The sequence below is a fragment of the Uloborus diversus genome, chromosome 7 (genome assembly GCF_026930045.1).
Source record: "Uloborus diversus isolate 005 chromosome 7, Udiv.v.3.1, whole genome shotgun sequence".
In the NCBI taxonomy this organism is placed as follows: domain Eukaryota; kingdom Metazoa; phylum Arthropoda; class Arachnida; order Araneae; family Uloboridae; genus Uloborus; species Uloborus diversus.
The window spans coordinates 147,333,623-147,351,796 of NC_072737.1; the positions used below are offsets into that span (position 1 = coordinate 147,333,623).

Sequence of the window (18,174 nt, forward strand, 5' to 3'; positions counted from 1 at the left end):
GTATTATATTAGTTAAAGATTAGCTGAAAGTTCAAATTCATAAAAATTTAAGTAAAAAACAAGAAATTTTATTTTAATGAATATTTTATTGTGAAGTTTTTATTAAGGTCAAACATAAAATGAATATAAGTCTATGAAAATAATTAGTAGGGATGTTGGGCTTCAAAAAAAAAAAAAAAAAAAAAAAAAAAAACGCATTTTGTATATTTTTAAAGTTTATCTATATTTGGCTCTGGCATTGTTAAATACAGCTGAAAATCACCCTTAAATTTGTGAAAGTAAATTATCGTAACCCACAAAAGGTACTGCATAACAATGTCTGCTAGCTGTTTTATACTACACTTGTTTGTAAAGTTTTTGACTATGACGACACGACGCTCGGAATAAAAAACGAGTTACGAAATCTAACGTCACGCTCACTAGTTACCTACTTCCGGAATTATTAGAGATCAGCAACTGTTTTTGAGCTCTTATCAGCTGGCGTGTTTGATTTAAATGGATGTGCTGCTCTGTGTTGGAACACCTCATAAAGTTGAAAATATTTAACAATGTACTGAAATTATGACAAAATAAAACCGACATATGCGTGTATTTAAAAAACTAATCCGATTTCTAAAGCCAAATGCTGAACTTCAGCAAAAGTTCAGATATCACTTAGGGAACTACTTCCTTTCCTTGATCTGAGCTCTTATTTATTAATAAATTTTTATGTACCCTTTGGCAGTTAATCGTATAGCCCTTCCAGATTTTCATTTACCCCAAAAAGTACTCGTATCAACGATTGAGAACCTCTGTGCTAAGCGACAGTCAAAAATGGAATGTTGAAAAATTCTGCTTAAGGGGCATTCCACGGTATTTTTGACATTTATGTAGAGTCCGTAACGTGACCTTTTTTGCCATAACTTTTTAATTTACTGTTTGATTAGCATATTATTTTATTTTGATCTTTTCCTACCAACACACCAGCTCAAATTAAAATAATTTTCAAATCAAACGGTAAATTAAAAAGTTATGGCAAAAAAGGTCACTTTACGGACTCTACATAAATGTCAAAAATACCGTGGATTGCCCCTTAACGACTGGAAACTCAAAACTGTTCCTGTATTGAGAAAAAAGAGTTCCTTGTAAGCCCAAAACACATGATGATGTTGATCATTATTTGTTTGAAACTTTAGTTTTAAAATTAGGGCAATGATATTTTAATCCCCTTCATTGACTTAATGATCTTTTGAAATAACATGTAATTTGCTTGATAAGTTCTTTTTTTAATTTTGGAAACTGAGCAATACAAGTTTTTATGTGTGTTTTTAATGCTGGCAATACAAAACAAGAAAGCCTATGTGTTTCTCGTTGACCATTAATAAAAATTAACAATTTCTAACTAATTTATGGCTGTTATAAACACAGAAAAAAATTCTTAACAACAAAAACAAATGACCTCAATTGATTTGTTGTTGTAATAGTTTACTTTGGTGTCAATTATTATTGATATTTCTTTCTTTCTAGTTTGCTTATTGCATTTGTTGGAACCAATGAACCATTTTGGAAAGGATTGAGCTATGCTGCGGGTATGTTTTTTGCAGCGATGCTTGAATCTTTTCTAAATAGTCAGTATGAGTATCGCATATATGTGATTGCAATGCGCATACGTTCCTGCATTATTTCTGTTGTGTATAAAAAAGTAAGAATCTTTTAAAATTAATTCTCTCCTTACCATTAACAGCATATATATTTATGTATAATTTGAAACAATGCTTGTTGAATTCATTTTTGCAATGATGTTGCATTCATTTTTTATCCTCATATGTAGCAGTTAGATTGTAACCTTTTTTGTATCCAAAAATCATGAAGAAATTTGTTGTGAAAGTAATTTTTAATGCACAATTATAAAACTACTTATTTGAAATGTTTCATTTACATCATGCATTAATGCACATTAAATTACATCATGCATGTTTTTTCTCTGTACGTCAACACAAAGACATGATATTTCAAAAAATTACTTTACTTTAGGGCAAGAACAATCAATATGAAAAATATCAGTTTTGAGAAAAGTCGTTAAGTTTATTAATTTTTTTGGCTCTATTTAATTTTCCCGCTAGAATATTTCAAGAGCTTATTGTCTTATGCTTTGTTAGGGATGCACATATAAATTTAAATTATTTTAATGAGACTTCACTCACTAGTGAAAGTGATTGATTTTGATCTAAATAAAAACTCTGATCATTGAATAAACAAATATTATAAGACGTAGGTAGTAAAGAAAAGTAGGTAAATGTGATTGCTACACTGCCATGCTAAGCACAAAAGCTAAATCTGCAGCCGAGTTCAAAATGATAAATTGCCATTTAAAGTTCTGATTCAAATGCAATTTTTTCAGTTCTTTAAAAATATTTTCCATTGACAAATTAAAATGACCATAAAAAAATATATTAGGTGAAATATGTGACAAAGAATCACCTAGTGACCAAAACTCAATTTTTATTTTTAAAAAATGCAGATACGACTTTTGTGCTTATCACGGCAGTATAACAGCACTAGGGCACTATTGGGAGGCTCTGAGAAGTTGAGCTCCGACTCTGACAATGTTTATCTCTGTTTCAGTAAATAGGGAGGGGTAACGGGTGCTAAGTTGAGTTGAGAAACTTTCTTAGTAGTTTTTCAAAAATATTCCAACTAAAATCCAAGCCAATAACGCGTCTATTTTTCACTAAACTCCCTTAAAACAGGTAAACATAGTCAAAGTCACAACTCAACTAACCAGAGCTACACTATACATCAAACTGGTTGTTGCACCAAAAGGTTAACTGCTTTGTTTACATGGGCGCTCATGTAGGGGGAGGGGGCAAATAGGGCTCAAGCCCCCCCCCCCCCCTTAGAAATACAAACTGCCTTGCTTTTAATATTTTTTTTCTCTGCAGAAATGTAAAAACATTTCTTCTCCAGCCATTAATGAAGAAATTAAAAATGTCAAATTTTAATAACTCAGATCTGTACTGAAATTGGTTTCCATGTGGAAAATATCCTGCTAAACCATTTCGCATATGGGCGCCCATGTTTGTTTGTGGAAAGATTTCTATCATAAACTAAATTTGGTCAAAATCTAACATTGAATGTTTTTGCTTCAATGTACAGATACTAGATTAATATAATTACTTAGAATTTGATGTTAATTCTTTGACTTATTAGCTCAGGTATCAAAATGTTTTCTGCTGAGTTCAGTACACTTGCTTGCGTACACCTTACAATTCACAAAGTATATGTTAGTGATGTTCAGTTTCATCCAACATGTGACCTGTTACGGATACTAGTTGATAAGATTGCTGCTAAATTTTTATTTTTATAATAAATTTATGAAATATCTGTTGAATTTTGTTATGTTAAACATATGTGAATTTGTAAACTAACAAATAATAGAATATTTTATCTCTCAAATGCGGGGTCAATTGATCATTTGGTTATTAGACCACAGGCTTTCCAATACCTCTCGATGACACAACTAAAAATATTTAGTGCATTGCATTTGTGCTGATGAGTAGCGTCCATGACTTGTCCAGATTTACATTCAATACAGGTTGGAGAATCCATCAGGGAAGATGCGGTAACAGATTCTGGGTTATCCAGGGTGCACCACAAGGAGGTCTGTTTCATTATATTCCAAATAAGGGAATATTATTGACTTCTTTTAGGCTTTCAAAGATCTTATATTCATACATGGAGTGAGTAAAGAATTGGATTGGCACACTTCAAAACATTATTCACAAATAAAAGATTTTTTAAATGAAGTTTTAAAGTGTGTCAGTCCATTTCTATACTCACTCCATTGGAATAGTTTTCAAGAATGTTTCATTGTCCTGAAACATAAATTCTATTTCCTCTTTTTTTAATTAAACAAAAGGGGTAGGGAGGGAGAGTTAAATGTAGTCATGTTTCCTTATTGAAGTATGCAGCATGTGTAACAAATAGCTCTCTGCTTAGGTAATTTTTTTTTTGAAGATTGCTCATTTGTTTTGACATTATTTTTAAAGTGTTATGATTTATTTGTATTTTTCTTTTGTATGATACTTAATGTGGGTGAAAATTTTGAAAATATAGTTTGAAATTGAAATTTATGCAAAACTATAACTTTTAGAAACATAAGTGATACAACTGTAAACCATAACAATTCAAAAAAAGGTAAAATAACATTGAAATGTTTCAAAACCTGGCTTTAAATCTTGGTTGCAAAAAATTTTCAGAAATAAATGCTTATTATATGTCCCTGGCAATGCATAAAATATCTGGTATTCTATGAAATGCCAATATTTCATATTGTACTGGTAACATGTAAATAGTTTGTCTGCTTTTTAAAATTATTGATTTGCTAAAATTATCTATAAAATTTTATGCAATTATAAAGAGGTTCACTTTGCTAAACTTGCTTGTAAATTTTTAAAACTTAAAGTATTGCAGCTATTGAAATTACATCTGACAAATTGAAATCAAGTTGCTTTTCTTGAGACCTGTTTATTATAAACACTTATATGTAACTATTAACTCAGAAAATAATTTTATTTTTACTCTCATAGGCTCTTGTACTCTCAAACGCTGCAAGAAAGAACTTTACGGTTGGGGAAATAGTAAATCTCATGTCTGTTGATACACAGAGAGTCATGGATTATGTTCAATTGGTGAATCTGTTATGGTCAGCTCCCCTTCAAATTGTTATTGCTGTGTATCTATTGTGGCAACAGTTGGGTTATGCAACACTTGGAGGACTAGGTGTGATGATTTTAATGATTCCTCTCAATGCTGTTATCAGCGTTCTCATTCGAAAATTTCAGGTAACTCTTATCTTCATTAGCTCTTTACACTATCACAGTTTTTCTTTCTTCTTAAAAGTGCTGTAAATGCTTCTTATTTTGAATAACTAAGAATTTCATCCTCGGCAACTGTCTTAAGAAATATTAATTAAAGTAGAGTATACTCTTAATATCTTGAACTTGGACGTCTCAAAAAACTTGGTATGATGCACCTTGATTTTGCATATTTCTTTAATGTGATTTTTAATTCTTATGTTGAAGAGTTCATTTAAAACCTTGTTTGTTGAAACATAGCATATTATTTCAAAATAAAAATTGGAAAAGGAAAAATCACAGTCCATTAGGTTGATGCAAATTGAGATATATTTTCAAGAATCTTTCACACCCTTCTCTGAAGAGCCAGAAATAATTCAAAGAAGCCTACCTGCTGTCCCTTTGACTTTGAGACCCATGGGGCATCAAGAAAGAAAGTGCTGTGATGCAAAACAAATCATTCAGATCAAGCACAAATTTTTCTTCCTTCTCAAGACATTTCCTCTAACATAGAGTGCTTGAGAAACATAGAAAACTGATTTTGCCATTATTTGTCAAATTAGAAAAATTGGTAGAAGAATCATTTTAAAAAAGATGTTGCCAAGCCCCGATACTAGACTTTTTTAAAGAAATTCTAACAACGTTAGATCACTGTATTTTCTAATTCTTTCCAATTTAATTTTGACTCATTTAAAAATTGAAATCATTCAACTATTACGTATTACGTTTTACGTACCTATCAAAAAATAATTTTTTCAAATTTTTTTTAGCATCCCTCCAACTTTGTGGTACATAGAGTATACCGTAGTTTGAAGTGTTTACATTTTTACTTGAAAAGTTTTCAGTAATGATTGTTCATTGTAGTTTATGCTTTTCAGTCATTTGTTTTTTGTCCTTATTACTTGCTTTTGAACCTTATTACACAGTTATACTATTTAAATAGGTTTTTTGTTGTTAACTATATAATTTTTACTCATGTGTTTCTGCTGTGTTTTATTTATTTATCTTTTCTAAAATCCATTTTAAATGAATAATTTACTTTTAATTAAGGTCAAAGATATGAAACATTTAACCTGACTTTTCAATTGTTTCTTTTACTTTAGGTTCTTCTCATGAGAGACAAAGATAAAAGAACTAAACTAATGAATGAAGTTTTAAATGGCATCAAAGTTTTGAAATTGTATGCATGGGAAAATTCATTTATAAAAGAAGTATTGAATGTAAGAAATTCAGAAGTAAAAAGTCTCAGAAGCCAGGCCTATTTAAATGCAGCTATAACTTTCGTATTTACTTCAGCTCCTTTTCTTGTAAGTACTCACATATTTTTTTTTAAATTTTCAAGATGTGCTATTTTTTTTTTCTTTTGTAACAGCAAAGACAAATTTGATAGAATAGTGGAGATGTTTTGATGGAGTATGAATAGGTATTGCAATACCAGACCAAAAATTCAATACAGGTATTCAGTATTTTTTAAATGTGATACGGAATACCGGTATTAATATTGGTATTTGAAATTTCTCAGAAATTGCCTGAAAACATTTGTTTTGTTGCCACATTTCTTAATTTTGTACAAAAATTGTATCATTATGGAAAACTATTGTGAACAAATATAAAATGAAGGAACAAATGTCATAATAAAAAACCAATACTAGTAAAAAACATAATACATCTATTGAATTGTCTCTAAGCCTGGAACTCATTTTAATGATCAACTTATACAGATCCTACAGTTGGGACTGCTCTTTCTGAATTCACTCAGGTCAGTGGTACTGTTAAAAATGCTTGATACGCATTCTCTAGTTTAATTGCCTAACAGTATTTTATCTTCAAAAAAATTCGGTCTGTTGCATGTCATTTTTGGATAAACCTTTTTGTGTGTATGTTTCTTTTGTATTGTGTGTATTTCTATTATTTTGTCAATTTAAAGCTAGTTGAAATTTCTTTCATAAGAGACGATACTTTTCCAATATTAACATCATTTTCTCTTGAACAGGAGGGGTTTGTGTTTCCTTTTTATTAGCCCTTTGGTTTGAAATTTACGATAAACTTTACTAAATTTGACTTTGTTAGTTTCTCTTATTCGTTTTAGCTTTCTTTTCGAAATTCTTCCTTATTATAATTGTGTAAATATCTGAAAATATCTTTGAATTCGTGGAACATATTTATGCCTTTCCTCTATGCAAATTTTCAAGGAAATATATAATTTCTAAATATTATCTTGCCAAGTATGAAGCCAAATAGTGAGACAGCACAACAAACCAATGCTAGTGCCAACAAATTGTCATTTGTAATGCTAACAAGAAACAGTTTTTGTCAAAATTTAGTACAGTTGAGACAAATATTTAAGAAAAATATCATAAAGCATTCCTGCAATTGATGGTTTGAATAAATTGTTCATTGGATAAGGGGAGGGGGGGGGCATTCAAATTTACACTCGAAATTAACTTTCCCAAAAGGGAAAATGAGCGATCAGGGAAATGAAAAAAAAAAAAAAAAAACATGGTGCACAAAATTCTTTTGTTTAATGAAATTCTATTTATTTCATGCTTTTGAAGCTACATTTTTACACCAATAGATTGATTTCAGTTCTGTATCATGGGTGAAAGAAATGTACATTTAAAATAGAAGTAAATATTTAATAAGTTATATTGAAAATTCTTTAATTAAAACTATTTATTATTTTCAGCTAATACCGAAAATACTGGTATTACATAATTGCAAAATTGCTCGAAATACCGGTATTTGGTATACCGGTATTGCAATCCCTAAGTTTGAATTTTATTTTTCTCGCCTGTTGTAGGCAAAAAATATTACTGAATATTTTTTCTTCAACATATGTTTTAACTTTATTTATTTCTAATTAATTCAAAAGTTTTCTCAGCAAAAATATATAGGAAAGCTGATCCCTATTATTTGATTGTCCAGGGAAATTATTCGATTAAGCAGGAATCTTTAACATTGCATCTATAAGTAAATATTCGATTCCGGGAGGTTTTATTCAAATAAGCAGGGTATTTGTTTATCCATTACCCGATTAAGCGGGGCATACAGTATCTTAAAACATGTGTCAATTGGACAGTAAAACACACCCTAGTCATGAACCGATAAGGAGGAAGGATGACAGCCAGTATTCTTTGCTGGAAACTAGTGTAAACATCCGCCCCCCCCCCCCCCATTATTGAATTAAAGGCGATGCAAACCCTGAGGCAAGGAGTAAGGAAGTGATCCTGGGAATTCAGTAGTGGCTTATCAGTAGTGTTCCCAAAGTGAAAAGTCCTTGGGAAAACATTGTTTAGTCTCTACAGTGCCCAGGCCACTTTTTATCCCTTCTGGTAACTGATAATGAAAAGCATGCTTTTCTCATAGTTAACTCAATGGCAGTCTAAGTTGAGAGGAGAGGGGCAAATATTTGCTATTTTCACTTAGAAGAAAGACATTGTAGGAAAACAAGGTGAGGGGATACTGGCTCCCTTCCTTTCCCTGGTAAGAATCTTAAATCAAAAAGGTGCCAGTAAAAAAACATGAACAAAAAGGCAATCAGGGCACCATTTTACCGATGAAACAGCCAGTTGGGCGCATTCTAAGAATCAAAGGGCAAGTTGGGCACGGCGTCCTCCCGCCCAAGTTTAAGGGTTAGTATGCTAATTCTTCAGTTTAGCTGATAAATTTAAGGTTTTAAACACAAATATAATTGATGTCAAATTTGTGTGTACAATTATAAAATTGTTTCTATTGTACAAACTTCTCTCTTATCTGAATTGTATCAGTCTTCAACTTTAATCATAATTTTTATTGATTTTTTTTTCTTCCAGATTGCATTAGCTAGTTTTGCTACCTATGTACTTATGGATTCTAACAATGTACTAGATGCCAACAAGGCTTTCGTATCTCTGTCTTTGTTCAACATTCTTAGAATTCCTACTGCACTTCTTCCTATGATAGTAACTTACACTGCTATGGTAAAATTATAATTTTGCTTAATTCTTGTTTGTTTGTTGTAATGTCACTATGGGATATAACAGTGGGTTATACACTAAAATGTGAATTTTGACAGATATTGCAGTTAAACTAATTGTAATGTTTTCAAAATATTTTTTTGTTTTGTTCGTTTTTATTTTCTGAACTTTCATAATACAGACTTATCATCTCTCCCGTTTTAATGACAACTGTCCTATCAACCAGATTGTTTTCCTCATTCTTTCTGCTTTTTGCCTGCCTACCACATAGGTCGCGCAAAAAAGAGCAATGTTTCACAATTAATTTTCCCAGCTATTTCACTTTGCCCCACATTCTCCTCCTTTTATTTATTTGAATGTCATTTAAGAATGTAAACATTCAGTGATTTTTACTGTTTCTCTTATTTCTCTTCCCTTTCTTTTACTGTGTCCTGTGTGGAGTGAAAAATAGAAAATTTTTGAAGTGTAATAATGCTTAGCAAGCAAGGTGCTCCGGCAAAACTTGTAAAGAACTGCTAATCTAGATTTTGAGAATAAGTGCCTTTTTTTATTACATTATTAATATTATTATTATTATTATTTGCATAGTTATATTTTGTTTTATTTTCTTTATTTTTACTTACTGATTATTATTTTGCAATCAATTTTAAGGTATATTTTTCTTAACTGATTTTGTCTAATATTAAAATCTTTCCACTTCTTATCTATTTTCAAATTCTTTTTAAAAACTCAGTTAATGTGTTTAAGTAATGATCTTATTATGTATTGATTAATACTTTCTGTTGAAAAAGTTCATCTTTTGGTTTTTAATTACAGTTTGTTGTTGCCTTAAAGCGCATAAATAAATATCTACAAAGTGATGAACTAGATCTTGACGTTGTGAAACATGATCCCTCTGAAAGTAAGTCAACTGTTTTGTTTCATGTGATATATATATTAATGCAGACTTTCCCAAACTGTGATCTGCGAACCCTCGGGGGTCTGCTAGCCCATGCCAGGGGGTCCGCGTTGTTATCCAGCTAAAACGTTAAATGTAATTGAGATTGACGGACAGGTAACGGTACTTTAATTTAAAAAGAAAGCACTTTTATGAGGAATAAAAAGTTCTTGTTTAAGTACATGCAAGAGGTAACAGCCTCCCCACCTCCTCTTCCGAACTCACAGTAATAAATGCACTGCACATTAGTTAGTTTTGTCTACATGACGAAACTCATATTGTTACAAAACTATATTAAATAAAATGCGAAAATTGAGGCACATTTTTACAGCCGAGGTATTATACTTCAAATAAAACATTTTTACTTCTAATTAAATTTCAAATATAATTCTACTTGCGTAACTCAAGATAATACTGTAAGACTGAAAACCACAGAAGAACTCTGAAAAATATATAGAACAATCAGGGATGAAAATCTTCCGCAGATCCTTGATTTTCCGCTTTTTGTATTTTTTTCCTTTCCCGGCCGCCAAGCATTTTCAAGCGATCGATCGTGATAACATTCTTCCTGTCAGGATTTTTGCTAACTCACGTGTTCTTTCTATGGTAGAAAGAAGAAAGGAACTTCGTTTCGTCTATGGGGAGGGAAAAAAGCTCGAGAATTACGTAGAAAGTGTCAGCATTTATGCCTTTCGAAATCCGATTGCATCCGTTTCCATAACACTCTCTCATTTTAGTCTACTATGCCATCCTATCACTTAAACCTTTATAACTTTTTGTACTCTATTATTTTCAACTTTTCTTGTATGTTTTTTTTTTTTTTTTGCTGAAGACTTGTACTCTCATTGTTTTGAAACACCACTTTCTAGCGATTGATTGTGCAAATACCCCTCACCTCCCTTCTGCCTCCACCTTCCCATCAGGATTCATGCTAAGGCTTTTGTTCGTTCTTGAGTAGAAAGAAGTATGGAACTTTTTTCTGTTGGTGAAGAGGGTGAAATAGATGCGAAAGGGGAAATGCTGGAGAGTGACAGTAGGTGCAATCGTTAGATGTAGCTTTTGAAATCCAATTGCATCTGCTTCTGTAACACTCTAATTTTTATCTGCTATGCCATTCTACTGCTTAGACATTAATACCTTTTAGTTGACTAATATTTTCAACCCTTCTTATACTTTATTTATTTATTATTTTTTTATAAAGACTGCCACAGCCATTCAAAAATGTTTATCTTATTCCATCCGAGTTAATTTAAGCCAACATCATTCTTCAAATCTAGTTTTAATGCTTATCAGATTTACCAAAGATATAGCTCTTAAAAATATTAATAAATTCAAATTCATTTTAATTATACTGTGCTGTTTTATTATGACAGACATGCAAATATAGTAAATGTAAGATGCTTATAGTCTCAAATCATGGCATAGTGTTTAAAACTTTTTTATCAGTTTAAAAATAATCATTTTTATGCTAGTTCTTAAAATGACCATAAACGCTCGAAAAGTTTTAGATTGGGTTTAGTTTTGAGTGATTTTTATAGAATATACCCAGTTGCTCCAGTGGGGCAATCGCCCCGGACGCCGCAAGGCACCCCTCGTTTCGACGGAACACAACGACATTCACATGAAAACGACATTTTCACGAGGAGCGCCTTGGGGTACCCCCTCATTTTGTGTATCATAGATACACAGTCATAGACACACAAAATAGAGAATCATTGCAATGAATCTCTATTTTTCCTAGGGCACGAAAATATTCTTCTCTCTGAGTCTTCGTTTCCTTTGTATCATAGAAGCAAATACAATTTCTGAAAATATAACTGTTTAGAATCAAACGAAAGACATTTCTCTTTTGTCTAGCTCTCACCAAATGTGCTTGAATTCTGCCCCTGCGTGCAGTGACATAACCATAAAAAAGTTTTAAAGGAGCACATTCTAAAATCAGAAGAAAAAAAATCTTTTTGATTGGATAGGAAAAAAGGTCCAGGCTGAAAAAGCTGTCCGGTCCAGATTTTGAAACTTTTAGTTTTAATAAATGTAATTTTAGTCTTAAAAACGTGATTATAGTCCATGTTTATTGGCATTACAGTAAGGGAGGGAGCTGCTCAGAAACTGTTTCCGATCGATTATTTTTTTAAATAAATTGAAATCAGTTCCTTCTCCCAACGCAAGTTTTCGAAATTGAAGTTTTAAAAACACAACTTTTTAGTCAAACTTTGAAGATTTTATGAATAGGAGGATCTGGAGCATTTCCCAGGAAAATTGTTTAAAATTATCGTTAAAAAAATTTAAACAGTGTTTTACTTTCAGGGGCTATTCAACTTACATTTTTTGTAAGTGTCATTTAAAAAACCCATTGCATGTGATATTAAAGAAAGGTATCATGAGCACCGTTGCTCGAATATTTTCTTAAACTCAAGTCTTAAAATGCAATTTGTAAGGCCATATTTTGTAATATTAGGGGCATTGATTTTTCGAAATTAGAGCTCCAAAAACGATATTCTGTGTGATTTTTGATGTTGTTGAGTATTTTTGGGCTTCTTCCTAAAACCTTTACAACAAATATTTGATGCAAAAGAATAACATTTTTATTTATAACATATATGAAAGCTGGTATTAAGTTGGTACAAGTAAAACCAAAAAAACTCTTGAAAAGAATCATTGGAAAAGTCCAGATCGAAATTTATTTTAACTTACTTTGATAAATACATTTCTATTGATAATCAGCAAATTATTTATTTGCGTTCTTAATTTGATCAATGTGAATAACCAGTTTTAATTGTTTGTTTTTTATCTAATGGGATAAGATTTTACTAGATAAATATTTGGATTTTTAACATTTCCATTTTTCGAAAAGTTTTTGGGGCATTAATGTTTCACAAATATTCAAAACAGATTCATTGCTTGTGTTTCAATTTGTATTATGCATAGCCCTCTGATTGTTCTGTTCATTAATAGGAAAAAAAATAAGTATGGGTCATTCCATGTCGTGATCCAAAGTTTTTTCCCTCACCTTTTTGTATTTCTCTGAAATTTGGCTCATCGATTGTACCCTTTGAGGTAATCAAAAGTCCAAATTTTTAGATTTTTATCTTTATTATTTTTTTATTTATGACACTTTGATTTTTCGAAAAACCCGCTTTTTTTCATGGATGCTTGAACATAAAATGGACGATAACTCAGCACCAAATATAGATAGAAAGATTTGGTAAAAAGCATTTTAAAGTACATTAGTTGCTGTTTAATGGGATATGCAACATAACTAATTTCAAAAACATTTTGATTTTTAAAAAATAAAATTTAAATTTTAAATTTATATTTGTCAGAAAAGGTATAATGAATATTTTTTTTTAAATTCTCAAAAATTTGTGTGTATTTTATCTTTATTTGTGCAAAGTTTCAAGTTGGGATCTCAATAAGATCATATTTTTATGAATTTTTAAATAAAATTTGACTTATGAAATAATGACATTTTTCAGATTCTAACTAGTTAAATATGGGGTTCTTTTACTGGGGATGGTCTAGTAAGTAGTAATTAATCATGATTATGCTTGAAATGAACTAACATGACTTTGTAGATTGGTACCCCCCCCCCCTGATGTTTAGCACACTGCTAAACATCAGTAGTGACTAAAGCTTATAAATGGGGGGGGGTCATAAAAGCTAAAAGTCAGAAAAACTGAAGAGAGCCACTCATTTGCAGCTTTATTTTCTTTCGGAAAGTGGGACGGTAGGGGTAGAGTGCCTTGAATGATCAGAGTGGCGACAGCACATCCCCCCTGAGAAGCGGGAAAGCGCGTCTGTCCGCCGGAGGGCATCTTGACGAAAGTGTCGTAGACTTAACATAGGAAGATTGGATGGGTCTCAGAAAAACGCTTTTTTTGTGAATAATTAGTTTTGTACTGGCATTTCACCTTATGTCTCAAGTGCATAAATGTATAGGCTATCACTTTTTATCATTTTTGGAACTCTAAGCGAGATATTGATTTAATTATAGAGCATTTATCTTGGGATTTTGGATTCCGGATTGTGTTGGCGAGCTTTTTGGCTTCACTATCGTTGCGGCAACCATTCTCCGCTTCAGGAGTGTTTGATTTTCGGGTTTTAGAAGTTAGTTTTGCTTGTAAATGGGTTTCATCCCGTAATATTTTTACTCAAAGGAAATAATTATGTGAGAATAAAATGCATCTTTATTGAAAGAAAAAGAAATATATATTAGTTATTATATGGAAACTATTTAAAGTTTATTCTATGAAGCTGCTTATTATTTATGATTCAATATAGAGAAAATTGAAACTGACCTAAACAAATAGACCGATTTTGAAAAAAAAAAAAAAATTGTTCGAAAGGAGAGCTGATCGAGAGTATTCTTAGCTAGGTTGCATCTTTAGATGGCATTCATTAACGAAGATATTAATTAAACCCGTCTAAAAGGTTTTTCGCAATTTTTGCAGTGAAAACATAGTTAAATCTTTTTAAACTTAACATCAAAATTTAGAGAATTTTTTTCCGTGTCTGATAGAATGTGTTTGGAACTTCCATATTTCATAGAATTCGAATTATAACATTTTAAAAACGCAGATTTTAATAACGACTAAGCCTTTATTCACGCGATTGATAAACGAATTTATTGTTGGCCGAAAAAGAAATTAAAAGCAATGATTTAAAATGATATTTCAATATGTTGCCAGTTTCTATTCAATAGCAAATAAAATACTTGACATTGATTTTTAATAATGTAAGGCTTTTAAAAGGATTTTCAATTTTTCCTCTTGGTTCTACAGTTGCGACTCAGTCGGTTTTTTTTTTTTTTTTAATATTCATTTTTAAAGTAATGGTCTTCTTCCCTGATTCGTTTCTCTTGTGAAAGTTAAAATTTGTCATTTACTTTGTGTTTTTCACTTTGTCATTTACTATTCACGCACACTTAACACATAATATCTAAAGAAAATGGTGATGTCGCTTATCACTTTCAAATTCGTTTTTCTTAGAAATCTTATATATGTATTTGTTTTTGGCGGATGAGTGAAAAGAAAGAATGGAGATAAACTCAGTAGCCTGTGCGAAATGCTTCAGAAGCTGAAGTCATGTCTGCTGCCAAAACCGCGATAACGATTCACACTTGGTGGCAAATCGCCAAACAGTCAAAATTTTCTCTCGTCGCCTGGACGAAAGTTGCAGCCACGCTTGTCCGGGGGGGAAAAACACCGCTGTTGTCGCCACTCTGTTCTCAAGGCACTCTAGGTAGGGGGAGGGGGGGCAATCTGGAATGAAACATAACAACATGGAAGGTTATGCTCAAATTAGCAAAATTTGTTTGATCTATAACTGCTTTTAATATATGTATAAATAGATCTCGCTGCATTGCTCTCGTTTACAAGTGAAATTAAAAGAAAACTAGCATTAAAGAAAAGAAAAAACAGCTGTACTCCAAATGTTGTAGAAAGACAGTTAGTTTTATGCGGACAGACATATGACCTGACACTTAGATTTATTTTTAGTTTAGTGTAAAAAGAATGAAACAACACGGGGGGAAACACTCCTATTTTGCTGTGATCTTGGGGCAAACTATTTCTTTCCTCCATCCAAAATTGAAAGTTGGTGCAGGAGTAAGGGACGAAATGAATCATAACTTTCCTTATCAGATAGTGAAATAATCAAGTACATTTTGTGAAGTTCGGATTGAAGAAGAAACACTTGGTCTGAAAAAAAAAAGCATCAGGTGAAGCGTGATACTAGTATAGTGTTAATCGTATGTGTGAGTGAGTGTAGGGAGGGGGGGTAATATACTTTGTCTTGCTTTAAAGATGAACATCTACCGGCTTTTTATATGTTTACTATTCATTTTGGTTTTTTATTCATTTATTTATTTTTTACATTTTGAAAATAGTTTTGAAAAAAAAAATAATAAAAGTGGTGGTTCGGGGGGGGGGGGGGTGCTTGCCAATTTACAAATTCACGTCAGCTCATTTCAAGCATAGTTATGATCAATTACTACTTACTAGACCATCCCCAGTGAGAGAATCGCATATTTAACTAGTTAGAATCTGAAAAATATCATTATTTCATAAGTCAAATTTTATTTAAAAATTCATAAAAATATGATCCCATTGAGATCCCAACTTGAAACTTTGCACAAATAAAGATAAAATACACAAAAAGTTTTGAGAATTTTTAAAAAAAATTCATTTTACCTTTTTTGAGAAATTTAAATTTAAAATTTAAATTTCATTTTTTAAAAATTAAATTTTTTTTGAAATTAGTCATGTTGCATATCCGATTAAACAGCAACTAATGTACTTTAAAATGTTTTTTACCAAATCTTTCTATCTATATTTGGTGCTGAGTTATCGTCCATTTTATGTTCAAGCATCCATGAAAAAAAGCGGGTTTTTCGAAAAATCAAAGTGTCATAAATAAAAAAATAATAAAGATAAAAATCTAAAAATTTGGACTTTTGATTACCTCAAAGGGTACAATCGATGAGCCAAATTTCAAAGAAATACAAAAGGGTGAGGGAAAAAATTTCCCAAATTTTGGATCACTTGACATGGAATGACCCGTATGTATTATGCATTGATGTTATAACTAACTTGATTTTTCTGTGTGTATAGGGCTGGGGGGCACCAGGAAACTTTCGTCTGGGCGCCGTCAGCTCTTCGGACGGACCCGGCCACACTCATAATGTCATTTTGTAATTATGATGTCCAATGATTTTAGCTTGTATTAAGTATTTAATTAAATGGAAGTTTTATAGCATTAGATGTCACATTATAAAGTTTTAATTTCACCTGATTTGTGGGCTATGGGAAATTGAAAATGGTAAATGGAATTGATATAGCTCTTAAAATCTTAAATAAATGCAAGCTTATTTTATTCATTCATTTGTTAGCATTTCTACTAGTAAAAAAAAATATTTAAACGCCAGTGTAGTATCAATATAATTTCGCGTAATGTAAAAAAAAAAAAAAATATATATATACAGGGTGTTCTGTTTTAACCTGCAAGACCTTTATTTTCGTAACCGTTCGCCCTAGATGTATACTTCCAATTGCAAAAATTTTCAAAATCAGATGCAGAGTTAAGATATTGAAGGTTTGAAATAAAAATAAAAATAAGTCACAAAATACAAAATTTAACTTTTTACACCAACACTAGGTCCCCTAACTTACATTTAGGGAAATGATCTCCATTAAAAAATAATTCCAACCCAAGAAGTTTAAAATTACTACGACCATTATTCATCGAGATGTGAAACATAGTGTTTTGTGACTTACACAACTTTTCACTCAGCGTCAATAACATATTTTGGGGGGAAATATAGTGGTTAACAAGTGCTTAAAATTGTATGTGTGTTTAGAGTGTGGTTTTTCAAACAGTTCAAGGTTTTGTAGTGTGTTTTTGCACGTCATGGCTTACATTTATTTTTGAATAGCAATGAAAAATATGAATACCTTGTTTTTCTTACTTTGACGACCTGTCATTCTTCTGAAAGGGCGTTAAGTTCCAATCTCATCTCCTGTATGGTCCCTTTAGACTGGAATATCTTCATGAGTTTTGGTCGCACAAATGTCAAGTTTTTTGTGTCAGTAATATTTTTCAATGGAGATTATTTCTCTAAATATTAGTTAGGGGACCTAGGGCCCGTATAAAAAGTTAAGTTTTATATTTTTTGACTCATTTTTATTTTTGCTTCAAACTTTCAATATCTTAAGTACGCATCTGTTTTTGAACATTTTTGCAATTGGAAGGACTAACGGTTAACATCTAACATCTAGGACTAACGGTTGTGAAAATAAAGGTTTTGCAGATTAAAACGAAGCACCCTGTATATTAAAATTTTAAGTCTCGCAATCTTTCCTCTTTTTTGACTTAGGGCTGTTTTCATCCCTGAACAATGAATAAATAAATTTAAAGAGAAAAAAGCAAAAAATGTTTAACTGTGTCAAAATTTTTTTTTTTTTTGCACGTGCCGTCGGAAGTGGAGGGGGGGGGTCGCGAAGTTTGTAATTTTTCCAGAGGGGATCTGCTGAGGTCTGAAGGTTGGGAACCTCTGCATTAATGTAAACAGTAAAGTTTTGCTTACACTTTCATGCTTGATGAATGAAAATTCAAAAGTTTAAGTATTTATTCATTCAACTAGCCGCCTACGGTGACCAGCTGGTCCGCCTTTTTACGCCATTCGCCTTTTTGCGACAGGGTTGCCGCCTTTGGCTGCTGCTTAGACAATTTAGCGATGGTATTAATCAATGTTTTTCTCTATATATTAATATTATCATTCGCCTTTTTACGCCAATGTTGCCATTTTTGGCGGCTGCTTGAATAAATTTCGTCACGGTATCAATCAATCTATATCTATCTATATCATTAGTAATTTGAATAAAGTATCTTCTAGATATATCTCCAGTTCCGTCGTTTGAAATATTTTTAAAGGAGGGGGAGGGGAGAC

General features: G+C 31.6%; 1 protein-coding gene across 1 annotated transcript in view; it reads left to right on the forward strand.

Moving 5' to 3' along the window:
* LOC129225927 (multidrug resistance-associated protein 1-like) overlaps nucleotides 1-18,174 on the forward strand; it is a 77,010-nt gene that overhangs the window by 15,605 nt on the left and 43,231 nt on the right. The window contains exons 6-10 of the mRNA XM_054860467.1: nucleotides 1,507-1,681; nucleotides 4,569-4,823; nucleotides 5,939-6,142; nucleotides 8,648-8,794; nucleotides 9,608-9,692. Coding sequence (XP_054716442.1) covers nucleotides 1,507-1,681; nucleotides 4,569-4,823; nucleotides 5,939-6,142; nucleotides 8,648-8,794; nucleotides 9,608-9,692 — 866 coding nt within the window. The remainder of the gene's footprint in view (nucleotides 1-1,506; nucleotides 1,682-4,568; nucleotides 4,824-5,938; nucleotides 6,143-8,647; nucleotides 8,795-9,607; nucleotides 9,693-18,174) is intronic.